General features: G+C 40.2%; 1 protein-coding gene across 14 annotated transcripts in view; it reads left to right on the top strand.

Moving 5' to 3' along the window:
• The window catches only part of LVRN (laeverin), a 75,728-nt gene that overhangs the window by 17,509 nt on the left and 30,649 nt on the right, over window positions 1-27,570 (top strand). For 4 of the 14 annotated variants that reach the window (XM_085014332.1, XM_085014331.1, XM_085014334.1 and 1 more), the window contains 9 exons: window positions 3,895-4,037; window positions 5,210-5,349; window positions 9,540-9,666; window positions 15,751-15,912; window positions 17,368-17,481; window positions 23,341-23,484; window positions 25,120-25,185; window positions 25,280-25,345; window positions 25,739-25,911. In XM_085014332.1, the coding sequence (XP_084870458.1) occupies window positions 15,889-15,912; window positions 17,368-17,481; window positions 23,341-23,484; window positions 25,120-25,185; window positions 25,280-25,345; window positions 25,739-25,911 (587 nt within the window). In that variant the 5' untranslated portion in view covers window positions 3,895-4,037; window positions 5,210-5,349; window positions 9,540-9,666; window positions 15,751-15,888. The remainder of the gene's footprint in view (window positions 1-3,894; window positions 4,038-5,209; window positions 5,350-9,539; window positions 9,667-15,750; window positions 15,913-17,367; window positions 17,482-23,340; window positions 23,485-25,119; window positions 25,186-25,279; window positions 25,346-25,738; window positions 25,912-27,570) is intronic. The other 10 variants (XM_085014326.1, XM_003123852.5, XM_013995046.3 and 7 more) reach the window with 3 other exon arrangements.

Raw genomic sequence — 27,570 nt, forward strand, 5'->3', positions numbered from 1 at the left:
CAGAATAGTCAGTATGGATTCCCACGTGATAGCAGTTCGACTCTAGCCAGTGTCACTGTCAGCTTTCTTGAGAGTGGATTAGGCACTAGCCTTCAAGTCTCTTGATCTCAGGAAACAGTAGCACTGCTTTCCAAGGGATTTTCTCCTCCTAGTACAGAGTTAGGAGTTGTACCTCCTCCCAGCTCCCGTGGGTCTGATGGCTTGGCAATATAATTTCCCTCTCACCAAGAAAGTCTCTGATCTCTTTTTTCCCCTTGCCCTGAGCCTTTTTCTGTGTCTCAGTGTTTAGGAAACATTTCTAGTGCTCTTGGAGGGATCTTCTCCCTCTAGCTCAGAGTTAGAGGGTTGCAGTGCCTCCCAGCTCCCTGAGTGCAGATCTTTTGTCAGATCTCTTTTGTCTGTGTTCCCTGACCCTTCTTCTAGGTCCCCAGTGTAGCTGAGAAACCCAATAGGGCCTCAAAGGTTCTCGAGGGCATTTGCTTTCAAAAATTTCATAGCATGGTTTGGCACCTTACTATGGAATTTTACATCTATTCTGTTTGTTGTCTGGTGGAAACTTCAGTTTTAAGATCCTATTACACAAGTAGTAAACAAACATGATTTATGGGTCAGTCCTTGAACCTCAGTCCAGTGGTGTAACATCTGTCTTTACTGAACATTTTGATTTCTGAATGTTTTTATTGTGTTAAAAAAAATGGTACAATTCTCCAAAGAGTCTTATTTAATCCTTAACCAGCCATGTTATTTAGTAGTTCTTAACTAGAACTGTAGGCATGTGGAGCTCGTAAAATAATTTGGAGTGACATACCATATTGAATGGATATTTTTTATATGGCAGTAGTTGGATCCCCAAAGGCATCATGTGTTTTGCCTGCTAAGATTGTTTCCAGCACCAGAAAATGGTGAGTCCACCATTCTGTGGCTGCTCAAGAGGGTCGGAAATTGGCTTTGCAGTTGTGAGCCATGGGGAGACAGACTCCCCCAAGTTAACTCCCTTACCAGCTGACCTGCTCTAAACCTAGGCTTCATAGGCACCATAATAGCATATTTTAGTGAGGTTTGAAGGGAGGAGAGGGTGGTGGATGGTTCTATTTTCTGAGATCAGGATATCCTTACAAGGTTGCTTGAGTCCAAAGCAGAGAGAGAGAAGGGAAATAAATACCAGCCTTGGGTCCAGATGTGGCAAAACCAGATCGTGTGTACTGCTGGCTGGCCCTGACCTTTGCAATTAAGATTGAGAGCCAGAAAGGCTGTGTGTTGTAGGGATTTTTTTCCCTTTTTGTTTGTTTGTATAAAACCAGGGAGGGAAATAGTTGAGTGAAATCCAGGCATTTCTTTTATTTCATTTCTCTGGAGACCTTAATCATGAAATTGGAAGAACTAGCTTGATGCTTGATTTTTTAAGGCAGTGACTTTCTAAGCTGGTGTCTCCTAGCCTGTGTTGAAACCCACGTCTCCTTTTGGTGAGCATGAAGTTCTCCCATCTCCTAGAAGAGTCTGATTATCTGCTCAGATTCACATTCTTTGGGAAGTCATGCCACCTCCTTAAGATTCACATGCTTTGGGAAGTCATGGCAGGCAGAGAAGATGTTATCAAGATGTACTTTCTAGAGTTTCCATTACGAAAACGATAGGCATGTGTTGGCTTTCCATATATTTAAGCATGTATTATGTAATTGAATCTGCCTTTTCACTTTATGTTGCACTTTTCATGCTAACAGAATACCATTTGTACAAAGTGTCTGCAATTTCAGAAGGCTCATAGAGCTTCTGAGAGCCATGTCCACGTTCCCACAGGAAATGTTTTTCCCACTCCTAGATGACTTGGTCATGGCAACCTCATGGGCTCTTTTTTCCCATACTATTAGGACCTTTGTTGGAATCAGTTTCAGAGCTCTAAGTGGACTTTGAGATCATCTAGTCCCATCCCTCCATTTTATGGAAATGGATGTCTGGAGAGTTTAAGCAGCTTTCCCAAAGTTACACAACTATGTTTACATGGCAGATCCTGAGCAACTACTCAGGTCATTGAATCCCCTGCTCATTTTTCTTTTTACTATTCTGTCAGTTGCTTGAATCTTCTTTATCCTAGTTCATCCCTTTTAAAGATAGCCACCAATACTACAAAACAAACTCCAGTGTGACAAACTCTGCAAAAGACTTCATATTCTTTTGTATATGCTAATATCAAGCAACCTTTGCATTATAGTACCTCCCAGACTGAGAAAATACTCAACTGCCATGAACCCATACTTTTGCCAAATATTTTACATGATATAGAAGAAAAAATACATAATCCCTAATTTCTGGTAGTTTAAAATTAACTGGGGGGACAAACATGGTTCATATCCCACTTGTGGCCACCTGTGATCTCTGGAACCTTTTCAAATGCATTTGTAGTTAGTGATTTCCAGCCCTCTGCCCCTACTGTGTAAATTATCCCTCTTTGAATTTTTCTGTAGTTTGTCTCTGCTAAAAACATTTTGTGAGATTAGAAGGAATATAGTAGAAATCAAAAGTCATTCATTGCTTAACTCAGCTGCTAATAATATAAAAGCGCAACCAAAGATGAAAGCTAGTGTCTGTATTTTCTAGATGGAAAAACTGAGCCTCGGTAAGATGATGTGACTAGTTCAGAACTGCTCAGTTGGCAATGAATGGAGCCGAGGCTTGGAGCCACAGTGGCTGGTGTCAGAGACCACAGACCTCCTTTCAGCCCATGAAAGCAAGAGTATAATAAGCTGGGGAAAAACAAATAGGACAAAATAAGCTTGTTGAAAATTACAGCTTTGTCACAGTGAGGTTATGAGCACATCAAACTAGGTGACTATGAAAAGCTCTTAAATACACCTACTGTTCTGTGTGTTCTTCATAATTTCTGTGAGTTCTATGTGAGCAGGGCCCAAATGGTGAAGGAGGGACTCAGAGCATGGATGGACAGTGCTCTCAAGATACCTGTGTTGAATTCACCTTTTTAAAATCTAAGCATTGGGCCTGAAGCTAGAATAAATGCGTGAGAGGCCTTGTCTCAGCACCTTAGGAGAAAAAAAGGAATTCGGCGTCCACAGTTGTCTTTTAAAAACAGTTCCCAGATCACTGAGTCTTGGAAAATGAGCTAATGAGACTACAGGTTTCTTTGGAGGAAAAAGTTGTTTGAGGAGACCCATGCTCTTATCAGCCTAAGGCAGTGTTTACAGAGGCTGAAACAAATTCTTGCTTGCTCAGAATACTAAGCTTTGTGTCTAAGCTTTTCTTTGTGAATCACCAGTGCATGATGGGTTAATGTTGCTTATTGTATTTTTCCGTGGAGATTAGGGAAGGAGCAGTAAGGATTGGATAAACCTGTCCACATGCAAATGAAGGTTGTTTTGTTGGGATATGTCCATAATGCTTAGCCCCAGAGGTATGCAAAGTAAAACTTATTTAAGTTTTAAACCAGGAAAAAGAGAGAACATGAGAAAAGGATAAAGATGTAGACATTCTTCATCTGACTTGTACTTTGGTGGAGAATAAAAGCATAGACCATCCCCAAAGAAGTAATCCTAGTTTAAAAAAAAAAAAAATCCTTCATTCTCAAAAGGCTTGCTTTACATATTTGTTATATTTGTTCCTCTTTTGTTTGCAAAAGCTTTTAAAGGCGGATGATGTAATGAGGTAAATGTTATTTTCCAGTTGAAAATTAAAGACTTCTTTTGTATTTTAGGCCTTACGGGAACTCTGAGGGGCAGTGAGAAGTGGAATGTGTGTGTATAATGGGAGGGCAGCGAGGAAGATGAGGGAAAACATTCCAGCTCCCTCCTGCAGATAATTACAAGCCATAATCCCTCAATATATATATTTTTTACTTCCACTGGTTTCAGATAAAAATAGATTTTCCCCAAAAATGTATTTCAGGGCCCTCTTAGCATCTCAGTTGGAACCAACATTTGCCAGAAATGTTTTCCCTTGTTTTGATGAGCCCGCTCTGAAGGCAACTTTTAATATTACAATTATTCATCATCCAAGTTATGTGGCACTTTCCAACATGCCAAAGCTGGGTAAGTAATGTTTCCTGTTGCCATATATGTGTGTGTATAACATCTGTACATATTATAACGTTATATATAACTGTATCATATATAATGTTTATACATATTTTATTTGTGGTTTTATATTTATGTTTTATGTGTTATATCTGCGTATGTATATTTAACTCTAATAGATTTTATGTCCATAGTCTTTCTAGGCAGTGTGTTGGAAATGCATTATAATTGTTGCATATGTAACTAGGGAGGGCAGCCACATGGGATCTGTGTCAACACCTGCATCTTGGTGATGATAAATCTGGATTCTTTTTATATTAGGAACTGGGGACATTGTACTGTTCTCAGACATCAGCAGCCTGTCTTTCCATTAGTTTGGGTTTCAACTATTGTTCATTAGTGATAACAAGCTAATTGGACTTCATCTGAATCTGGTACATAGATGTGGGTTTTATTTTGTTTGTTTTGGATTTTTTTGTGGGGGCTCACCGTACTTTTTTTCTTTTGATTAGTATTCGACTTCAAGAAATTCAAAGATTTCTCATAAAAATCAACATTTTTACTTTTTTGGAACCTCTGAACGCCTAATGGCGTGGGACCTACACTTCCTACGTGCCAGTGATGGTGGCAGCTGAGCAGAAGCTGCCTTGTGCGAACTGAGCGTGTGCCTCCCACCCTCACGGCAGTCCCCACCACTCCCTGTTAGTGTACACACCAGCCCGTTTACATCAAATAACCTCCGGCACAGGCATTTGAGTTTGTGATTTCAAGTTAAGAGACCCCAGTGTGACTGCCCTGAAGACCTGCCGGGGACTGGAGAATGGCAGGTTGTACCTTGTTGACCTCTCATGGACCTGGGAAGCTCTAGGTTAAGTGCTGAGAGTAATAGGCTGTACTAGGAACCAGCAGTACATGGAAAAGAGAGGAGGCAGATCATGGGCCTCATTTCCAGGGCTCGTAGATGTACCCTGAGTCTAGACCATGTTATTCAAGGTGCTAATTCAAGACCGAGGTACTGCCCTTAGACCTTCTAACATGGTTCTGATCGCTACAGGGTAGAGCAGTTCAAACTGCTGGACTGTGGGGAGTAGTTGGGAAAAAGTTGGTGGGTGATAGTCAATGGCCAATGATATTGCTGCTGGCTATTGCTTATTTTCAGTGATTTGGACTAAAATCCTTTTCTCTAGGTCAGTCTGAGAAGGAAGATGTGAATGGAAGCAAGTGGACTGTTACCACTTTTTATACCACGCCCCACATGCCCACTTACTTAGCCGCCTTTGCTGTCTGTGACTATGAGTATGTCAGCAGGATCGAAAGGGGCAAGGAGGTGAGTGAGGGGATGCCCCAGGAAAGGGTGCAGACTGCTCATCCACTCCCACGTGAGGGGCTGTTGCACCTGCACTCAGCTCCTACTGCAGCTCTGTGGAGGAGTTTCTATGGAAAGGCTGCACGTGAAGCCCACTCAAGGCAGCTTCTGAGCCCCCTCTTCCCGGGCTATCACTGCCTGTCAGAGCACGGGGGATAACAAGGAAAGCAGCCGCACTAGCACCTTGAACCTCAGGTTTACCTGTTGTCTACCTTGCCCACATGCTCCAGCTGCCTTAAAGATGGGGTGCTGCTCAAAACACCTAGGAGCCGCTATAGCACAGACCCTAAACCGCCCAACCAAAACCAGCCTGGACAACTGCTCTGGTGGAAATGCTGCATACAAGGTCAGACTTCATTCCTCTCAAGGAGCAGGCCCAGTGGTTCCTCAACTCTGGGATCTGACCTCTTCCCCAGAGCTCTATAAATAGATGCTTCATCCTGAAATACCTCATTTTCACCTAGTTGCACCCTCGTTATGTAATAATCCTTTAGGAAAATATCAGGGTTATTGTACAGTCCTTCATGGACTGGTCCACTCCCTACACAAAATGTGGAGGTAAGTAGGGCTAGTGCCTTAGACCCAGTTTTCTTGATCAGATCAACTTCCCAGCGCTGACGAGATTCAGGCCCTGGAGCAGGCAGAGGCTCTGTCCTGGGTCCAAGATGTTCCAGGCTTCTGCCATTGACTTATGGAGAGAAGGAAACTGAGGATGAGGCAAGACTGTCCCTGGGGGAGAATCACTCAAAGCTCCTCCTTCTAAGGGTGAATGAACAGTATTGCGTTTGGAGTTCTCTTGTGGTGTGGCCTTGTCACTGCATTTGATCTGGCCTTGATCTGACCTTGTTACTTGATCTGCATTTGATCTGCACTTGATCTGGCCTTGTCACTGTAGCGGCTTGGGTTGATCCCAGGAGCTACCATATGCTGTGGGTGTGGCGCGCGCACACACACACACACACACACACACACACACACACATTTTATATATACACATATATATATGTGCACATGATAAAAAAAAACCCCAATACTGTGTTAAATGCAAATGACAACTCCTTATGTTGTTGTTGGCTCAGCCTGATTTCCCTTATTGAATACTTAGTCCTTGATATTCACTGACAGAACATTGGCCAAGTCAAACATTCACGATGTGTACTGATACATCTACTCAGGCGTGATGTGGAAGCCCAGGCTTAGTACCTGGCTTGAAGGAGTGGGCCCAGAGCTCACAAGTGACCCAAGGTGGCTGTCAGCAGCCACACCTCAAGTGGCTTGTTGCTCTCAGTGCTGCTGCACTGTGAGAAATTCTTATAAAAAGATCATGTCTGTTTCATCATGAAAGATCACCCTGGAAAGAAAGCCAGCAGCCATAGGAGCAAAGAGGAAATGGAACATGGCTAAGAAAGTAATGGTCTAAGCCAGAGAGTGGAAATTTGGGACAAGTTTATCAGTGGAATGTTGTGTTTGGCTGTGGCTCAGCTCTAGGGAGTGAAGGGGTCCATCATATACTCTAACCAGACTGTACTCTTGGAATAGCATCCAGACTCTATACAAATGACTCATTAAGAGATAGAAATTTAGGGAAGTGGAAAATGCGGTTCATGTGCTGCTGCACGAGGATAAACATAAGAAATACATAACTCAGAGTTCCTGTTGTGGCGCAGTAGAAACGAGTCTGACTATTATCCATGAGGATGCGGGTTCGATCTCTGCCCTCGTTCAGTGGGTCAGGGATCCGGCTTTGCTCTGAGCCGAGGTGTAGGTTGCAGACTTAGTTTGGATCCCGTGTTGCTGTGGCTGTGGTGTAGGCTGGCAGCTGTAGCTCCCATTCGACCCCTAGCCTGGGAATTTCCATATGCCGCAGGTGTGGCTCAAAAAGCAAAAAAGGGAAAAACAAAAAGAACACACAACTCAGGTTGGATGTAACATATTGTGTGTAGAATTGAGCACACATGGGCATGTGTAAAGATATTCCTCTCTTAGATGTTGACATCTGCTGTGTCCAGAGAGGGCCACAAGGACACACTGGTGGGCTAGGTGCAATTTTGAAGGAAATTTACACCTATTATCTTCCCCATCTGTTTGTGATCCTTACAGCCCAGCCCTTCCCTAGCAACTGAAATCTTCACTGTTTGCCTCCCTTTTGGTTTAAAGAATGGTTGTTTATGGGAGGAGCTTTGTAAATGGAAAACTTATGTACAAACTTAAATTGTTACTGCCTTGATTTTCTAAAAGGCTACAGTTAATATTCACACCTTATCCTGAATGTAGGGAGAGGTGACTGTTGTTTCCACTCTTTAGTGTGGGCTCTGATTTAGATGTCCTCTTAACTTTGCCTCTAAGGTTAGAGCTTGAAAATGAGCAGGTAATGAGGTGTAGGGCAGGGCTGAGCCCGGATCCCTCTTTCCCCAGGAAAATGAGACCTCTTGGTGGGCAGGAGCTGGAAGGAAGGAGGGGAGCCAAGCAGAAGGCTCCAAAAACAGGTGGTTGCACAGGAGTTCCTGTTGTGGCTCAGCAGTAAGGAACCCAACTACTGTCCATGAGGATGCGGGTTTGATCCCTGGCCTTGCTTAGTGGGTTAAGGATCTGGAGTTGCTTAACCCTCTGTGAGCTGTGGTGTGGGTCGTAGACGTGGCTCGGATCCCAAGTGGCTGTAGCTGTGGCATAGGCTGGCAGCTGTAGCTCCAATTCAACCCCTAGCCTGGGAACTTCCTAAAAAGCAAAACGAAGAAACAAACAAAAAACAGAAATGGTTGCATTTTGTGAAAGTGGAGCATTCCTGAAGACCTCCAAGTAATTTAAAAGTCGCATAATACAAGACAAATTTTCCAACAGAAATAAAAGCAAAGTCAGGTGACCTTGTTCTTGGAGTTCAGCAATCTGCAGATATTGTTGGGCTGCTTTTCTTTTCCTTCACATGTTCTCTCCTGTTTTGGAAAGAACTCTTTCTCAAATTAACTGTACCCACATCAGGACGATTATCTGAATGCCCTCACCGCTAACTTTTGTTTCAGAGTGATTGAGTTTCAGGTGTGGTTTTTAGCATTACTGTTGGCAACTCTACTTAAAAGTGCTTAGATTGTACTCTTGTGGGGGATACAATGATTTCATATTAAAATAACAATGAACATGAAAACAACAGCCAATCAGTCATGCAAATCACACAAACATGTTCAGGGTTCAGGTGCCCAAACAACAGCACCTTCAAATAACAAAACATGGCAGGGATTTCTTTTCACCTACTATCATGGAAGTGCCGTAAACTGAGAATAAAATTCCTTGCTTCAGCAACTATAAAGTCATCAGATTTTTTTGATGAATTGTTTAAAATTAAGGAAATTAACCTTGGTTCAAATTTTGAAAATAAGATGGGACTGTTCAAGTTTTTATTAACAAACCATTTCAAATTTGCATGCTTCAAATTTGTTTAATATGTTCTGTTCACCCCCACTAACTGCATAATCCTGTTTTGAATCATTGGAAATATGTCCTGACAAGAAAAGCAAGGATCCAAGGGGCTCTTTGACTGTAACGTCAAATCTACATTTTCTCAGGGGATAGATACCACTCCAAGGATTATTGTCAAATTACAGAAGTTTCACATGTTATTGCAGAAGACCAAAATAACACTCAGTTATTAGACTGAAGGCACTTTCTGGGGAACTACTGTTTACAGCTTAGTGAATAGCCTTCTGGGTTCTTCTCACTACATGGACACATTTAGACTTTCTATTTTATTTATTTATTTATTTATTTATTCATTCATTCTCGTCTTTTTAGGGCTGCATCTGCAGCATATGGAAGTTCCTAGGCTAGGTAGGGGTCAAATTGGAGCTGTAGCTGTTGGCCTACACCACAGCCACAGCAATGCCAGATCCCAGCTTCATCTGCAACCTACATCACATCTCCGACAATGCCGGATCCTTAACTCACTCAGCAAGGCCAGGGATCAAACCTGCATCCTTGTGGATACTAGCTGGATTCGTTTCCACTGAGCCTCAACGGGAACCCCTAGACATTTTATTATGTAGCTTCATCTGAAAAGGTGAGCCTTTGGCTCTAGAGCGTCAGGAAGTGGGGCAAGCAGGCTGCCACTTTGCAAAATCACTACTGCTTTTCCTAATCACGGCTTAATATTTTCTTTCTAGATACGCATCTGGGCCCGGAAAGATGCCATCGCAGGTGGAAATGCAGACTTTGCTTTGAACATCACAGGTCCCATCTTTTCTTTTCTGGAAGATTTATTTAATATCAGTTACCCTCTTCCCAAAACAGGTGAGGCATCTTCCCTTACAATGCATTTGATTTGCTACTACAGGGCTCTGGGTGGAAATCAAAGGGTACCTAGATGGGCCTCTAAGCACCATTTTTCTATTTTTGCTGTTTTGGAGTTAGCCCTGCTGACTTCCCATTATTAGGTCCTACATCTTCCTAAACACATTGAGTCCTCTCTGCTCTTTCTCTGCACAATGCCGCATGCCCAGCCCGTGCTCAGAGAGCTCCCAGGCTCTAGGTCCTTCCTGGGTACAGCTCACATCCACACCCTGCCTTCTCTTGCATTCACATCCTCCACACCGTGCCTTCTCTTGCAACCAGAAAGTTGTTCAGTGCTTTTTCTCTTAATGCAAGTGTGCAACCCAGTGCTCTGGATCCTTTTACAGGCCTTGCGTGAGTGACTCCAGTTCCCTTAAGTAAGGTTTTGTTGCTTTTTTAAAAAAAATACTCTTTAGCCGTGAGTCATTGGATTAGGACTTGGGGGTCCCATCCGTGAATTTTTGTAGTATAAAATTGGAATCATGTGTGAGCATAATGTGATCCTTGAGATACATAAACATTTTATTTCTCATAAATCTGTACAGAATGTGAGCCACTCAGCTCACAAAGTTGTTCAGCGCTTTTTCTAAGTTGAGGGTATCATGTAAGCATGTTTTGTTCCTCTGAGAGGTGAGTTGGTTGAAGTCCTGGGGAGAAGTTTTCTTGGCTTATACTGGCAGACAGTGGAAGAAGGTAAGTAAAAATGAAGGAGCTCAAGCCTCTTGAACACTGGGAAGCCAGGGGCTCTGCAGCTCAAGCCTTCTGGCTGAGGAGCAATGGGGAGTAAAGGAATGGGTACCAGCCTAGGCCCACTTACAGATCCCAGAGGTGATACTTGTCATTTAGACAGTTGGGAACAGCAGGAGTCTGAATGTAGAGTCCAGGTTTCAGGAGCTTCTGTGGCTGGAAGATCTCAAGATGACTCTTGCCTAAGCAAGACAAATTTCCATTTGCCTTCATTTAGATAAGGGGAAGTCCAGAATTATTCTTGAAATATTTTCTTTCAAGGCATCTCCTTCATCCTTATCCTTATCTCCACATCCATGCACTTCTTCCCATCCCCTCATTCTCCCTAGTTTGTGTCACCAACATCTGGACCACAACAGCCCCCGCTTAGTTTCATCATCTTCCCTCTTGCCTCCTCCAGTCCTATCTTCCACTTGGAGGGATCTTTCAATATTCCCAAATGTTAGCATGCTTTGGAATCACATGGAAGGCTGATGAAACCACAGATTGCTGCTCCTGACCCCAGAGTTTGTGATTCAGTATGTCTGGGGTTGGTCCCAGAATTTGCCTATCTGCTAAGTTCCCTTGCGGTGCTGATGCTGCTGGTCTGGAAATCACAATACAATTTATTAGCTATATTCTAAATTAGGCACTGACAAACTAACAAATCTGGCCCACTGTCTATTTTGTATGGTCACAAGCTAAGATTGGTTTCTACATTTTTTTTTTTTTAATCTTTTTAGGACTGCACCCACGGCATATGGAAGTTGCCAGGCTAAGAGTCAAATCAGAGCTACAGCTGCTGGCCTACACCACAGCCACAGCAACACAGGATCCGAGCTGCATCTACAACCTATACCACAGCTCAATGCCTGATCCTCGACCCACTGAGTGAGTCCAGAGATCGAACCTGCATCCTTATGGATACTGCTCAGATTCGTTTCTGCTGCAACACAATGGGAACTCCCAGGTTTCTACATTTTTAAATGGTTGAATAAGAAATCAAAAGAAGAATAAAATTTTGTGATAAATGAAAATTATTTGATATTCACATTTCAGGGCCCATAAATAGTTATGGAACACACCATGCTCATTTGCTTGCATAATGTCTCTGGCTGCTTTTGTGCTGGTATGCCAGAGCTGAATGTGTGACAGAAAACACACAGCCCACAAAACTGAAAATATTTACTATGTGACCCTTTAGAGAAAAAGTTTGTCAACTGCTGTTCTAAAGGGTAAGTAGTAGATTTATGGGTTTTTGTTTTATTATTTTAAAATAATGAGTTCATCATTAAAAATAAAACAGGGTCATGTGTGTGAAACAAACAAGAATTTTGCTTATTTCAGTTCTATTCTTCTGAAGTAATAAAAAAATGTTTTTTTAAAGAGTCGTCAGAGGGGGGAGTTCCTGTAGTGGCTCAGCTGTTGATGAACCGACTGTCATCCACGAGGATGCAGGTTTGATCCCTGGCCTCGCTCAGTGGTTTAAGGATTCAAAATTGCCGTGAGCTGTGGTGTAGGTCACAGACATGGCTCAGATCCCACATTGCTGTGGCTGTGATGTAGGCTGGTGGCTACAGCTCCAATTAGACCCCTAGCCTGGGAACCTCCATATGCCAAGGGTGCGGCCCTTTAAAAAAAAAAAAAAAAAAGTCATCAGGGTTAGTAAGAAATAGCTTCTTAGAGCTAGTGAGGTTGGACCACAAGTATTGATGCCTTTTATAAACTCAGCAGAGGATTTCCTGGAATAGCAAACAGCTTCACCAGAGAAAGACTTGGTTTTTGTAGAGAACAATGGTATTGGCTTGAGTGGAGCAGAGCAGGTTTTGGTGAGGAAAGTGGGTGGGTGGGTGAGTGGGTGGGATGGGTTTAGGTGGGGGAAAGGAAAGATAGAAGGGAATCCTAAGCTGAGGCAAATAAATATAAGATATATAAGATATGAGATAATAGAGCATTACCCCGTGGAGGCTGTGTACTGACCTGGATACACTTTACTACAGCTGTCAACTTCAACCAAGGGTAAAGTCAACTTGAATTACTGAGCATAGCACAGCATAAAACAGTTATTAGGCGCATGTAGCATGGATTATAGGAATGATGCTTCTTCCATTAGCAAAAGAAAATGTTAAAACTTATACTGTTCTAGTTTTAGAAGTAAGAAATGATTACACTGTAGAAAATTTGGAAAGATAAGGAAAAGCACAAAAAAGTGAAACAAAATCTCCCCTAATGCTACCATGCAGAGATAAAACATGAGTAACATTTTGGTGTATATATAAAATATATATTATTTTCTATCATGGTCTATCCCAGGAGATTGGATATAGCTCCCTGTGCTCTACAGTAGGACCTTGTTGTTTATCCATTTGGAATGTAATAGCCTGTATCTACAAATGCCAGACTCCCAGTCCATCCCACTCCCTTCCTCCTCCCCCTGGGCAACCACATGTCTGTTCTCTATGTCTGTGAGTCTGTTTTGTAGATAGGTTAATTTGTGCAAAATTTTATTTAATTTTTTGTCTTTTTTTTTTTTTTTTTTTTTCGGACTGCACCCTCACTTATATGTGGAATTTAAAATCTGGAACAGGAGTTCCCATGGGTTCTATCCCTGGCTCCACTCAGTGGGTTAAGGATCCGGCATTGCCATAAGCTGTGGTGTAGGTCACAGATGGGGCTCGATCTGATGTTGCTGTGGCTGTGGTGTAAGCTGACAGCTGTAGCTCCAATTTGACCCCTAACATGGGAACCTCCATATGCCACAGGTGCAGTCCTTAAAAAAAAAAGAAAAAAAAAGTCAGAGTCTTTGGAATTCCCATTGTGGCACAGTGGAAATTAATCCAACTAGGAACCATGAGATTGTGGGTTCGATCCCTGGCCTTGCTCAGTAGGTTAAGGATCCAGCATTACTGTGAGCCATGGTGTATGTCACAGCTGTGGTGTATGTCACAGCTGTGGCTCGGATCTGGTGTTGCTGTGGCTCTGGCGTAGGCCAGCAGCTGTAGCTCCGATTAGACCCCTTTATCATTTTATGGTCTTTGTTTTGAAGTCTTTTTCATCTGATATGAGTATGGCAACTCCTGCTTTCTTGTCATTTCTGTTTGCATGAAATATCTTTTTTCATTCCCTCACTTTGAATCTATGTGTGTCATTTGTCTTAAGGTGGGTCTCTTGTAGGCAGCATATTTTAGACTCTTGTTTTTTTAATCCAGCCTGCCACTCTCTGTCTTTTGATTGGAGCAGTCAGTCCATTGACATTGAGGGCAATTACTGATAAATATGTATTTATTGCCATTTTAAACCTTGTTTTCCAGTTGATTCTATGTCTCTTCTTTGTTCCTTCCTTTTACTTTTTGTGGTTTGATGATTTCCTTTTATTTCATGCTGTGTCTTCTATTTCGTTTTTTTGAATCTTTTTTTTTTTTTTTTTTTTTTTGATTTGTGGTTGCCCAGTTTTTTGAATATGTTAACCCCCTTCCTATATCTGCTTGGTTTAGACTGATAGTCCTATAGTCTCAAACTTATTCTAAAAAGAGTCCATGTTTTCTTATACTCCTTCCCCATATTTTATGATTTTGATGTTCTTATTTACATCTTCATGTTTATCCTTTTGTTATTCCTTGTGTTTATCATCGCTTTCACGAATAGGTTTTTTGTTTTTCTTTTGGATCTGTATACTGGCTTACTTAAGTGATTACTTTCCAATTTTGATTTTCTCCATCCTATGTCTTCTTAGTTCTTTGCTATTTAGAGGAAAACTTTCGATATTTCTTTTAGGATAGTTTTAGTATTGCTGTATTCTTTTTGTTTTTGCTTGTCCAAGAAATTCTTTATTTCTCCTTCTATTTCAAATGAGAGTCTTGCTGGTAAAGTATTCCTAGGTTGCAAAGATATATTCCAAGTTTTAGAACTTTGAGTATATCTGACATTCACTCTGGCCTGCAGCATTACTGTAGAGAAATCAGATGATAGCCTTATGAGGATTCCATTGGAACTGACTCATTGTTTTGCTTTTGCTGCCTTTGCAATCCTCTCCTTTAACTTTTGCCATTTTTATTATAATATGTCTTTGTGTATATGTGTTAGAGTTCAACTACTTTAGAACCATCTGTGTTTCCTGTATCTGGATATCTGTTTCCTTCTTTAGATTTGGGAAGTTTTCAGCCATAATTTATTCATATATATTTTCAGTCCCCTGTTCTCTTTCTTTTCCTTCTGAGATCCCTATAATGTGTAGATTGCCATGCTTTATATTATCCATAGGTCTTTTATATTGCTTTAACTTTGTTTTCATTTGGCTTTTTGTCTGTGTCCTGACTGGGTGATTTCCATTATTCTATCTTCCAAGTTACTTATGTATTCCTCTGCATTGTTCATTCTGCTATGCATTGCCTTTAGCTCAGCTTTCATCTTGACAAATCAATTTTCTAATTTTTCTTGGCCCTCATTATTGTTTCTAGATTCCTTTTTACAGTAATCTGCATTACTGTTGATAGCCTCTCTTAAATCCTTCAATATTTGCATTACCTCCTTTTTGAACTCAGTGTCTGTTAGGCTGAAGAGGTCTGTTTCATTGTTTGCTGCTTCAGAGGAATTGCCCCATTCCTTTAATTGGGAATAGCTGCTATGCTTCTTTCTTTTGCTTATATTTTTCTTACTCTTTGACTTTAGGGAGAATAATTACATACTGTAGTCTAAGAGGCTATTTATATATGGGAGCATCCCTGAGTAGTTTGTGTTTATTTACCTTTTTTTTCCCCCCCTTTGGTGTGAGGGCTGCTTTTTGTTTGAATACTTACTGTCTTTCTTCAGTGTGTACAGGCTCTTATCACCTTGACCAAGTGTATGCAGGTGCACCGGGAGCTTGGCCATGATGGTGACGTATGGGGAGGTAGGAGTGGTGGGTTGCATCTGGTTGCAGGGCCCTGGGCACTGGCAATGACTCCCAGTGAGGTGGAGTGGCACCCAGTCATGGGGCCCTTGGCAGCAGTGAGGGCAGGGTGTGTCTCTTTAGTGAAATGTCTATTTAGATATTTTGCTAATTTCATAGTTATTTTCTTGTCGTTGAGTTTCAAAGTTGTTCTTATATTTTGGATACAGGCCTTTTATCAAAAGTATTTGATTTTCATATAGTCAAAATAATTTATTTTTTGGCTTCTTTCTTTGATCTTAGCCTCAAATCCTTCATTCCCCTCAAATTATAAATATTCACTTGCATTTTATTTATATGTTATGATTTCACTTTGAGATGTTTGTATCTCAAAGTCTCAAATTTTGAGGAAGAGATAGTTTCATTTTTCCCTTCCACTTAAATCCACTTAGATATAATCGCCTTGCCTACTTTTGACAACCGTGCAATGGAAAACTGGGGACTATTGATGTTTGATGAGTCATTGTTGTTGCTGCAACCAAATGATAAACTAACAGAAAAAAAGACTGTGATCTCCTACATTGTCTGCCATGAGATTGGACATCAGGCATGTGGTAAAATGTTCTTTCTTATTTTATATAAAGATGTTCTCCAACTGCTGTAACCAAAGTTGCAAACCTCTCAAAACTCTGCTGTTTATCAATTTAAAAAAAAATTACTTGAGAAGTGGGACAGTGAGTAAAAACATGGAAGGCTCTGTATAATCAGATCCTTGGTGTATTTGAACTATTGGTGATGGATCACAGTGATGAGAACTAATAGTCCATTCCCAGGTTATATATTTATATCTGAAGAGCAACTTCATTCCACAAAGTTCTCTGCAGGAAAAGTAAGTGAAGCAGAGCTAGGAGTATTTACTTTTCACTCCATCTTAAAATAGGGATATTCAAAAAGTTACTGGAAGATATCCATATTTCATCAGTACATTGTTATAAAAAAAATTTTTTTTTTGAGAGAGAAGTTAAGCCTAAAGGATTAGAGTCAATAGATTAATGAAGTAAGCAGTAATTAATCCTCCAGCTGCATCCTCAAAGCCCATGTAAACAGGTTTTATTTCATTAGATCTATGTGCTTTTATGTTGTATTTTTAGAAGTTTAGTTATTTGATTTGATGGAGATTCTCACATCTGCATTTTGACTTTCATTGTATTAGTACAAGTTTGTCAAGGAAGAAATGGCCTAAACTATGAAACTGATACTTCTTGTTATGAGGATCCCTGAGAAATTTCAGAAAAGAGTGATTTACTGGTATTGAATAACACATTATTCCAGTCAACTCACACTTTCACAAGTTTTGATCAGTCACCCAAAGTGTCATTTTTTGTTATAGCCTAAGTGACGCATTGTTTTGGGATGCAGGCTGCTAACTATTAGTACATCACAGCTGTTACAAGGATTTGGTTAAATACCAGGGTGTGGATTTGTTGATTTTGGAAATTATTGTGTTTTTCTTTCCTGATTCTATTCATCATCCATTTGTCACTTTTTTTCTGTTAAGCTCAAATAAAAAATAATTATAGCTGGACTACTTTGCAGAACATATGAGTTCTTGAGTGACTTTTTTGCATGATGCACATCAAATCATATCCTTGAAACATAATAACTGCTTACAGCAAATCCTGCTGTGGTCTGTTTCGAGGACAAGATCCTGTAATTAGTAAGTGTTAAGTGACCCTTCAGGACTTCTGCTTTAACTTAACATAACTTTGGGGGCAAAGTGGACAATTTAAGAAATATTACTCTAGCTTGCCTTATTTTTGAACATCACAGTGTTTAAAAAGTCACTTTCACTCATTGGATGTGAAATGATTATTTTAGAGAGATGCATAACTGATAAATCTTTATCTTAAAAAAATAGTGTGATTCTAGAGTCCTGTTGTCAAATTTTATCATTGATGGCAAATCAATTCTAATTTTGTCTTTCACCTTACATTTGTTTCACATACAGTTACAATAAGTATTACTTAAATTGAATTTAAGAATGTTCCTTTTTCTCCCAACTCCAAAAGTGGTTTGGAAACTTGGTTACCATGAATTGGTGGAACAATATCTGGCTCAATGAAGGTTTTGCATCCTATTTTGAGGTTGGAGTAATTAACTACTTCAATCCTAAACTCCCACGGGTAAGGATGTCTATTAAATTTATTTATGTTTCCCTAATTATAAAAGTAATACATGTTTATTGTTGCAAATGTATACAATATAAAAACATACAAGGAATATTAAGTTATGTGCAATACCAGAAATGGTAAGTGTTATCTTTTTGGTGTGTTGTCTTTTTCCAGGCTCTTATGATTGTAAATAGTCCTAAAAGAGAGAATTATATAGAAATCTGTAATGCATTTTCTGCCTCATATTTTATAAGAGCATTTCCACAAATCACTAAATCATTTTTGAAAGCAAGATTTTAAAGTGTTGCCTAACATTTTAGCATATCACCTTACAAGTTTTATGTATGTAATCTTTCCCAAGTATTAGATTTTAGGGTTTTTTTTTCCTGTCTTTTTAGGGCAACACTAGTGGCATATGGAGGTTCCCAGGCTAAGGGTCAAATCAGAGCTACAGCTGAGCCCTACACCACAGCCACAGCAATGCCAGGTCTGAGCCTCATCTGTGACCTACACCACAGCTCATGGCAACGCCAGATCCTTAGCGCACTGAGCAAGGCCAGGGATCAAACCTGTGTCCTCGTGGATGCTACTCAGATTCGTTTCCACTGAGCCATAATGGGAACTCCTAGGTTATTTTCATTTATTTCTATCTAGACAGAGTTTTAAAGCACTTGTGATCAGTAGTCTATGACTTTAATGATAAGTAATATGCAAATTATATATAATAAATATTATATGTTAATTACATATAACATAGCTGATATTCTTTTGCTGTTTTGAGTAAATAGTAATATGGAATATGAATTTATGGATATGAAAATCTGATTATTTTGACTATGAGTTATGTTTCTGGTATTTAATTTAAAGTTGATTGGTAGTGCTTTCAGAATGGCATGACAAAGCCAAATTGATTGTATTAGATTTAGGTGTTAAAATGTTAAGATTTAATACCATCTTTTGACACAGATATCACTTATTCACACCAAGCCAGGGTTCCTCTCTGCCACTCTGTTCCTGCCTCCTGCCATGTCTCTGATGCTCAGGGCTGCTCTTTCTGCTTCTCTTTGCTGGTCTTTCTCTTATTCCCCCTCCCAAGTGTTTGCAAGGCTCCATTCTTGGCCTCTTTTCTCTCTACCCCTGCCCCAACTCATTTGCTGTGTATTGACATATGAAATGCTCATCTCCTCTGGCCAGATACTTACAGGCTAAATTTATGCACTTTGAAGGAGAGTCTAAGATTGTGTTGTTTTTATTACATTGGTTGTAAAACCCCCCTCTTTATGAAAGGAGGGAGACGGTAGATAGATAATATTTGGGTTTTTGTTGATTAAAACATTGACAACTTTTGACAACTTGTTGATTAAAAAGTTGACAAGTTGTGACTCAGTGGTTTAAGGATCACTGAGTGGCTTGTGTCACTGCAGTGGCTTGGGTCACTGCTGTGGTACGGGTTCATTCTCTGGCCCAGGAACTTTCATGTGCCATCAGTATGACCAAAAAAAAAAAAGTTGGCAGCATAAAAAGTTGCTATCTTGGCCCCACAGAAAAGTAAAAAAAAATTTTTTTTACCTGTTTTTGAAATTGCAGTTTCAGGGAACCTCTGCTATAACACCATCTTTCAGCCCCAGTTCCACACACCCTACACTATTTGAACATCCTATAAAACGCCCACCATCCTACAGTCCAGCCACTCTGCAGTTCCTCTGCTCTTCCTCCTCTGGGTTGGACATGATTATGTAGATCAGGAGAATGAAGTATTGAAAAATTAATTGATTTGCCCAAGTTGGAAGGAGAACCATGATTCTATTCCAGTTATCTGTGTTTAGTCTGATGAGGAGGATAATGATGATAATAACAGTAACACTGTGTAATACTTAGGGCTTAACTGCCCGGCAGTGTGAGTTCTATAAGTGTATCATCTTCTCAAGCTTAAAAACAATCATATAAGTATAGTTGTTAATTTTTCTGTTTTATGTTGAGAAAACTGAGGTAAAGAAGCATTAAGTATGTTGTTCAAGGTCTCATAGTTATTAAATGTCAGAGATGAGATTTACTTCCAGATTTAATTTTCTCTGACTGCGAAGCCAAGCCTTTAACCACTGTCCTTGCAGAGAAAATGCCTAGGAGTGTTCTTATCCTCAAGGAGTTTATGGTGTATGTTCATTATATGACTCTTCCCACATACAAACTTTATCTACATATGGTAAATCCTAGTCGTCTTTAAGAGTCCTTTCCATATACACTAAACCTACAAAATTGTTTATACCTCTCTTCTATAAAGTAACATCTAGCACGTAGTTAGCGTCATCTATAAATGTTTTTGAAAGCATTTGGTTGTATCCTAAATTAACTCTGTCCTGAGAGTCAATAGGGAAAGAAGTTCCATTCCCATAAACAATTAGATTCACCCTGTAAGCCCTTAATTGAATAGACTATATTATCAACATCAATCAGTTATTCTTACTGCAACTAAAATGGCTAAAATATTATCATATCTGGAAAATGCTGATGAAAGTATATTACTGCTGTTTTTGAAGCTAAGAGGGTATGATTATCCTCTTGTACCACTTAGGTTATTTCTTTTTATCATTGATTCTTACTCACTCTTTTTCTGAGTTTTCATTTCTCAGTCTCTTGTGGAGCTGAGTGAAATATAACCCTTGCCAGAAAAGTATCAGACCTTGAAGCTTGAGAAAACTGCCACAAGCTTCATTTTTTTAAAAGCTTAAGGTTTTGTTTCAATGATCTTTGAGAGATCAGAACTTTGGCTTCCTTTTAACCTAGTATCAGAGATTGAAAGTGAGGAAGGGCATCACAGAACTATATGCAGAAACAGAGTTCCATTTTTTTCTATTTCTGGCTCAGTTTCACTTGAAAGTCATTTAAAATGAGACGAATGGCTCATCATGGCCAAGGATTCAGAACATTCCAGTTGATTCACTGATCCCTAAAATTCCAGCTCTGACATTGCTACTCCCTGACTTTTCTCCATCCTTCTTGTTCTGCCTGGTCCAAGGAAGCATCAGACTTGGTGGAGGCAAAGGGTGTATAGGAACCTTGCAACCAGTCAGACCTCTGTTTTTAGGATCACTCTAAGTTCAGGCAAGTAGTTGAACACATCCAAGTCCTTGTTCCTCATCCACAAAATAAGTTTCATGCACACATTTAACAGATTATTGAGTATCTATACTTCTTATTGTAACAGCCACCATTTACAAAGCATCATTATGTGCATATTGAGTATTATATACATTATCTGATTCAAGCTTCAGAACATCTCTAAAGAAATAATAATTATAACAATAATAATGTAATTATAGTAGTGGTTAACCTTATTGAGCATGTTCTATTTGCCAGTCACAGTGCTAAGAATTTTATGTAAATTAATTTAGTCCTGATAATAATCCAGTGAGAATAGTGTTGCTTCCTTCAATTTTAAAGGCAAAACTGAGTTTCAGAGCGATGAAGTTGGTTGCCTTCTATGAAACACACAACTCCTAAGAGGCTATGATAGGACTCAAATCCAGGCCACTGAACTCCAAAGCCTGTGCTTTTAACCACAATGAGATTCCATACAAATTTATTGTAATAAATACTGTTATATTTTATAGGATAAGGACAGATTTAATAGACCCAAGTTTTATTCTCTGGGATCTCACAGTTTGCAGGAAGAATGGTGTTAGGATTCACTTTATCCAATCACTGTATGCAGTAGCTAGATAATTTTTTTTTTGATCCCTAACCTGGGAACTTCCACATTGGGTATGGCCCTAAAAAAAGCAAATAATAGTAATAATAATTTTAAAAAGAGTAGGAAGACCTGAAGGATGTTGGGAAGAGGTGTTTGCATTATTCATCACTTATCTTTTATGATTCTGATGCAACCAAGATTATGTAGAACCTTACCAGGCAGGCAGAATAGAGACAGGCAATCTATCCTGAGAGAGGAAACCTCCACGAAATATTAAAAAGCCTATGTGTACAAAAGTGTTCATTAATACATTGTTATAACAGCAAAAAACTGGAAGGAACTTAAATGCCTACCTAAAAGGGAAATGATTAGGTAAATTATGGCCCATCGGTCTTGTGGGATATTATGCAGCTGTACATTTATTTATATTAATGGTTTGCTTTTGCAGAAACTGTATCTGCTGTACTTTGAAAAGAAGAAAATTATCTGTGATTTGACCACTCCATGATAATTGTGATTCACTTTTGGGTTATTTCTTTCCAAGTTATAATTGTTCCATTCATAATACAGCAGCTATTACTAGGAATAGTTATGAAGATAAGATAGCAAAATTTCTAGATGAATGCTATAATAAACAGGATTTAAAGTTTCTACAAATACTAGAATAAATAGGGGAAAAAAAGCTTGAAAAGAGCTGAACTAACATTGTAATGAAAGTTATTGTAGGATGTAGGCTTATAGGTGTTTTTATCTTCTCTATTTTCTTCATTTGTTTAAATGACATATGGATAAACAGTGCACACACTCAAGAACTCCTGGGTGTTAAATTAGTAAAACCTACACTTAATGAATAAGGTCAGATTAATGCAGATGTCCCCTCTAAATCATTGCTACTGAAAGTGTAATTTTCAAACTAATGACATTGACATTGCCTAGTAGTTTATTAGAAATACAGACCAATGGAATTCGAATATGAGTTTGACAGAATCCCAAGAACATCCCTGTTTGACATGCATTGCTCAAAAGGAGAGGCTTTTTCATTTGGGAAAGAATAGAGTTTTTAGTAGTTTAAAGTATGAATAAGTCTAAAAATAATGTGCTAAGAGGAGAGGATTGATTGGAACATTGCCAAGTGGAATGTTTATCTGACACTGTCGAGGGTGAGAGAGTCAGCTGGGGGACCCTGGCGAGAGTCACAGGGAGCTGAGACTTCATGTGGATGAGCAGGTGCATGTCTGGCTCTCTAGGGTGGGAGCGAGCTGTCCCTGCAGCTTCCCCACTGCCCTTCCTTCAGCTGTGTCTCCCATGTACCTCTTGACTATTCTTTGATTTTCCTTCTAGCTTTCCTTCAGAAAGAAATGAGCTTTGTCTTGTGTCTAAGGAGAGATCTAGTCTTTTGAAGAGTTTTATCCTTACTAAAACATAGTGAACTGACTTCTCTTAGCACAGGAGCTATACTACAATATCCAGTCTGTGGATTTATTTCTAATAACTAATATCATTACATCAGCATCAATGTGAATTTATAAGTCTGGCATGCTTTTGGTTTAGAGGTGCCCATATAAGAGAGGCTGAAATTTTAAGGGATTACTAATAAAATTACCAATAAAATTCTAGAGGGTTAAAAACACTAGAGGTGCTCTTTCCTGGAGGACCTGAGTGGCCAGGGACCTCTTTAGGGGAGTGTAGATGACTCTCTTGGAAGCCATACTAACCTTCATAATTGATTGATTTTAATCGAAATAAAAAAGGATACCAGGAGTTCCCACTGTGGCATAGCAAGTTGAAGGATCCAGTATTGTCTCTGCAGTGGCTTTTGGATCCCTGGCCTAGTGTAGTGGGTTAAGAACCCAGCATTGCCACAGCTGTGGTGTAGGTCACAGCTGCGGCTCGGAGGCGATGTCCAGCCTGGGAACTTCCTTATGCCACAGGTGCAGCCTAAAGAGAAAAAAAAAAAGAAAAAAAAAGATATTAAATGGGAAGGAAAATATCCTAGAGTTTTGTTGTTTGAGGGATCCTGACTTATTTAGCATATTACAGCCCAGAAAGCCCTTCTTAATTACTGCTTTCCCACTCTTCAATGTTAGCTTTTGAAAGTATTTTTGGAACATTGAACTGAATGTTCTCAGAAGTTTCTGTGACACTTCAGACGTTAACGTGGCTCAACGTTTCCCTTTTAGGATGAGATCTTTTTTTCGAATATTTTACACGGTGTCCTCAGAGAAGATCATGCCCTGGTGTCTCGAGCTGTATCCAGGAAGGTGGAAAATTTCACAGAAACCAATGAAATAAATGAGCTCTTTGACCAGTTTACTTACAACAAGGTAAAATCAGTTACACATTTCCTTTGTTCTGTACTCTTAGAGAAAGCTGCACGAAATGGATTCTAAGGGTCGTGGACTAGTTTTGTGGTCTCTGCACATGGGTGGACAAAGAATTTTCCGGATTAAAACCAAGATGTAGAAAAGACAAGTTTATTGAGGCAAGAGACACTGTCAACACAGTGGGCTGACTTCCTGATAATCAGGGAGAGCCGACTGGGGACGGACGCATGGTTGTGTCTATTTTTATAGCCCAAAGACAAAGGAGTGTGTGGAGTGGTCTTGCCATACACCTGTTGACCTGTTGACTTGTTGGTTGGGGAAGAATGGGGTCTTCTGATGCCCTTACTGGTTGGTTGGGACAGGATGGGGTCTTTTGATACACTTGTTGGTTGGTTGGGGGCCTCTGCTGCCCCTATAGGGGTAGGGTAAGGAGTGGGCTACATACCTTTTCTAGTAGGGGGCAGGAAGGAGCAGTCTAAGTAACTAGCGTGGGGAGGTCCTTAGGAACATTGTAACAATAACAGGGAGACAGGTGGGATGATAAGGATCTGGCAATGCTTACCTTTCCCAGAGGCTTTTTGAGTTTTATTTCCTTGGAGAAGCCTTGAAGTCCCACACTGATGTGCTGCTACACAACTTTGTACAGAATTTTAACATTATTCAGTAGATTGGTTTCAGAAAACGTGGTTACATGGGTTCTTATCTAGTAAATATTAATCTACCTATAATAGATACTCACTATCACCCACCTTTATAAATAAAGACTTTGCTGTTTTTAAGGTGAACCCTTCTTGTCAGTGGAATTCTGTTCTTTTGTCAACCGAGAGAAAAACACACAACATGAAAGCTGTGCGTTATGTTTTGTTTGAGAATCTTACTGAGGACGATAGTCTGGGAGACAGCCTCTCAGAAAGTGCTGAGAAACAGCTCCAAAGAGGTCAGGGAGGAGCCAGGATATATATATGAGCTTTTTTTGCTAAGAAAAGCATGCAGTCAAGTGTGAAAAGATTACTGCTAGTCTCAGAGAACAGATATCTCAAGTTAATGATTTTAGTGTTTGGGGTTTTTTTGTGGGGAGGGGTGTTGGGAGGGGCACTCCTGCAGCAAGTGGAAGTTCCTGGGTCAGGGGATCCTGAGCCATAGCAGGATTTTAATGCTTTTCTGTGTGTGGAAAGATGCAAGAATCTGGGGTCACTGAAATTTTTCCTTAGATATGTATCTTAACTATCTAGAGGCCAGTTTATTCAAAGTGCAGAATGCCTCCTGTTTTCCTCCGTCCTGAGCTCCCCTCAGGGCACACTGTCAGGGGGCAAGGCCGTGGTGGCCTACGGCTTGATCCTTGTAGAACTGGAATGGCAGGCAACACTTTTTCTTTACACTGGCCTTGTAAATATCCCAAATTAAAAATTTTCCTTATGCTGGACTATTTATATGTGGGACACTTGCTCACCTTTTAGCCATTAATTAACGACAGTCTCCTATTTTATTCATTAGCATGTTTGGGGATAACCCAGACATTCAACTAAAGCCTCACACAGTGCAATCAGGAGCGTAGCTCAGAATCTTCCTTGTCACAATCAAATGTGTCTGTATTTAGATATTGAATTATGTTCACATAATGTTCTTGTGTCTTAGGGAGCGTCTATGGCCCGGATGCTTTCTAGTTTCTTGAATGAGAAGATATTTATCAGCGCACTTAAGGTGAGTTTACAAAATTGTTGTTACCTGGATGACAGTAAACATAAATTGCTTGGGCATGTTCTTTATTTTAACCTTAACTTTCCTATTTTGACAGTCCTATTTGGAGACATTTTCTTACTCAAATGCTGAGCAAGATGATCTTTGGAGGCATTTTCAAATGGTAATTCTTTCATCTCCTGCCATGTTTCTGCTCAGCTGTACTGAAGATTGGGAGGCCTTGTGCCAATGGCAGAGCCAAAGGAAAACAGTCTTTCCTTGTTTGTGGCACTCCCTTAAGTCAGGAGTTGTATCTTTAGTCTTCACTATATTTCAGGTGCCCAGAAGGGGGTCTTGCACATATTTGATCCATAAATATGTGTTCAGTGAATGAACAGTCTATAGAACCATTCATATTTAGAGAGTTGAACAGAATTAAATTGGGCCCAGAGTATTATCTACTGGGAATTACTATATAAATGAGGAGAAAGAGAACAATGTAATTTCTTTTAGGAAATTTCTACCTGGAAATATTTTGATGACAAATGTCTGCTTTTGTGATGATTCTTTAAAACAGGCTGTAGATGAACAGAGCAAAATTCTTTTGCCAGCAACAGTAAAAAGCATCATGGACAGCTGGACACACCAGAGTGGTTTTCCAATTATCACCTTAAATGCATCTACTGGCATCATGAAACAGGAGCCATTTTATCTTGGAAAGGTTAAAAATCAGAGTCTTCTAACTCACAAGTAGGTAGATTTACTCCTCTGTCTTCACCTCCCATGGGACTGAGCCTATGGGTGAGGAGGCATAACCCCTGCTGGGTCTGCACCCTTCCATGGGGTGACTCTGGTATGGTGACTGAGTGCCCCATGCAGGATATTGCTAGAGCACTAGGATGGGGCAAGGCCAAAGACCTGCATTTAGAAATTCATGCAGTGCCCCTCTCCTGGGATTTAGGGCCACACCTGCAACCACAGCTTTGGGTGTTATGTATTCTCTTTTGTCCTTTAGACAGAGGTAATGAATTACTCAGATTTATGGGTGAGAGGCAATAAGATAGAGCCTGGATGGCCTCATGTTAGTTAAGAGCAAAGGGGACTGTGTTGCAAGGTCATCTCCCCTTCCCTAGAAACAGAACTGTATCCTTAAAGAATAATGATGACCGTATCCTTGAAAAATAATTCTGTGCGTGTCTGCCCATGTTTGTAAGTGTGCATTTGTAGTCATTTAAAATATTAGAATTATAGATCTAAAATTTGAACCTTATGTGTCTTATTTAAATCTCCAAGGAGAAGTTCCCTGGTGGCCTACCAGTTAAGGATTCAGCATTGTGACTGCTGCGGCTTGGGTTGGATCCCTGGCTTGGGTACTTCCGCATGGCATAGGCAAAAAAACAAAACAAAACCTCCAAAAAACCAAAAACGACAAAAACCTCTGAGTAAATATAATAACATGTATCCCAGGGGATTCTTGTAAAAGTGAAATGAAATAATAAGTATAAAGTAGCTTAACATTCAGCACTTTCCCTTCTCTTTCGTTAACTCACCTAATTTTCAACTGTTTTTTGATCAAGTTTTGATCCTCACATCTCACTGTATTAAGTATCAGCACAAATGAGTGATCCATTTTCATATACCACCACCAAAACTTTCAGGTTGTCCTACTCTTTCTTTGGAGAGAATAGGAGACCTGTATTTCCTTTCTCATTGTGATATTCCATGACTTTTGAGAAGAGGTGGCTTTAGCTATCACGTAAAGCTTCAGTTCAAAGTCTTTGAGAAACCAGACTTTAAGCATTTGAACAAATTAGAAATGTTACCCACATTCCAAGCCCTGGGTCTCTTCAGATGACTCAGGTCCTCCCTGTGGCTACCAACCTCATCCAAGTCAAGTCCACCACTGTGGGAAGGAGGCTGGCACTCAGTATTTATGAATAATCTGGCTGATTCCTGCTGAACACTTTTCAGGTGGGGAGAAAGCTTGTGGTGGAAAAGCATTTCAGAATGCTTTGTCAAGCTTTTTTCTTCTTAAATGATTCTTCACCTGCCTTGGCACAGGTGGCTTTGGATCTGTCTGCAGCATTTGAATGACCCCTGAGTAAGGCCGGGTAGCCATAGTTTAATATAAACAGGCCTTGAAAGTTTGAGATGCAAGAGAGTCTTTTTTTTTGCCATTTCTTGGGCCGCTCCTGCGGCATATGAGGTTCCCAGGCTAGGGGTCGAATCAGAGCTGTAGCCACCGGCCTACGCCAGAGCCACAGCAACGCAGGATCCAAGCCACGTCTGCAACCTACACCACAGCTCACGGCCAGATCGTTAACCCACTGAGCAAGGGCAGGGACCGAACCGCAACCTCATGGTTCCTAGTCGGATTCGTTAACCACTGTGCCACGACAGGAACTCCCA

Source organism: Sus scrofa, chromosome 2 (genome assembly GCF_054392235.1).
Source record: "Sus scrofa isolate SSC_HxYL_T2T_F1_AM1 chromosome 2, Sscrofa_HxYL_maternal_Yorkshire_Landrace_v2.0, whole genome shotgun sequence".
Classification (NCBI taxonomy): domain Eukaryota; kingdom Metazoa; phylum Chordata; class Mammalia; order Artiodactyla; family Suidae; genus Sus; species Sus scrofa.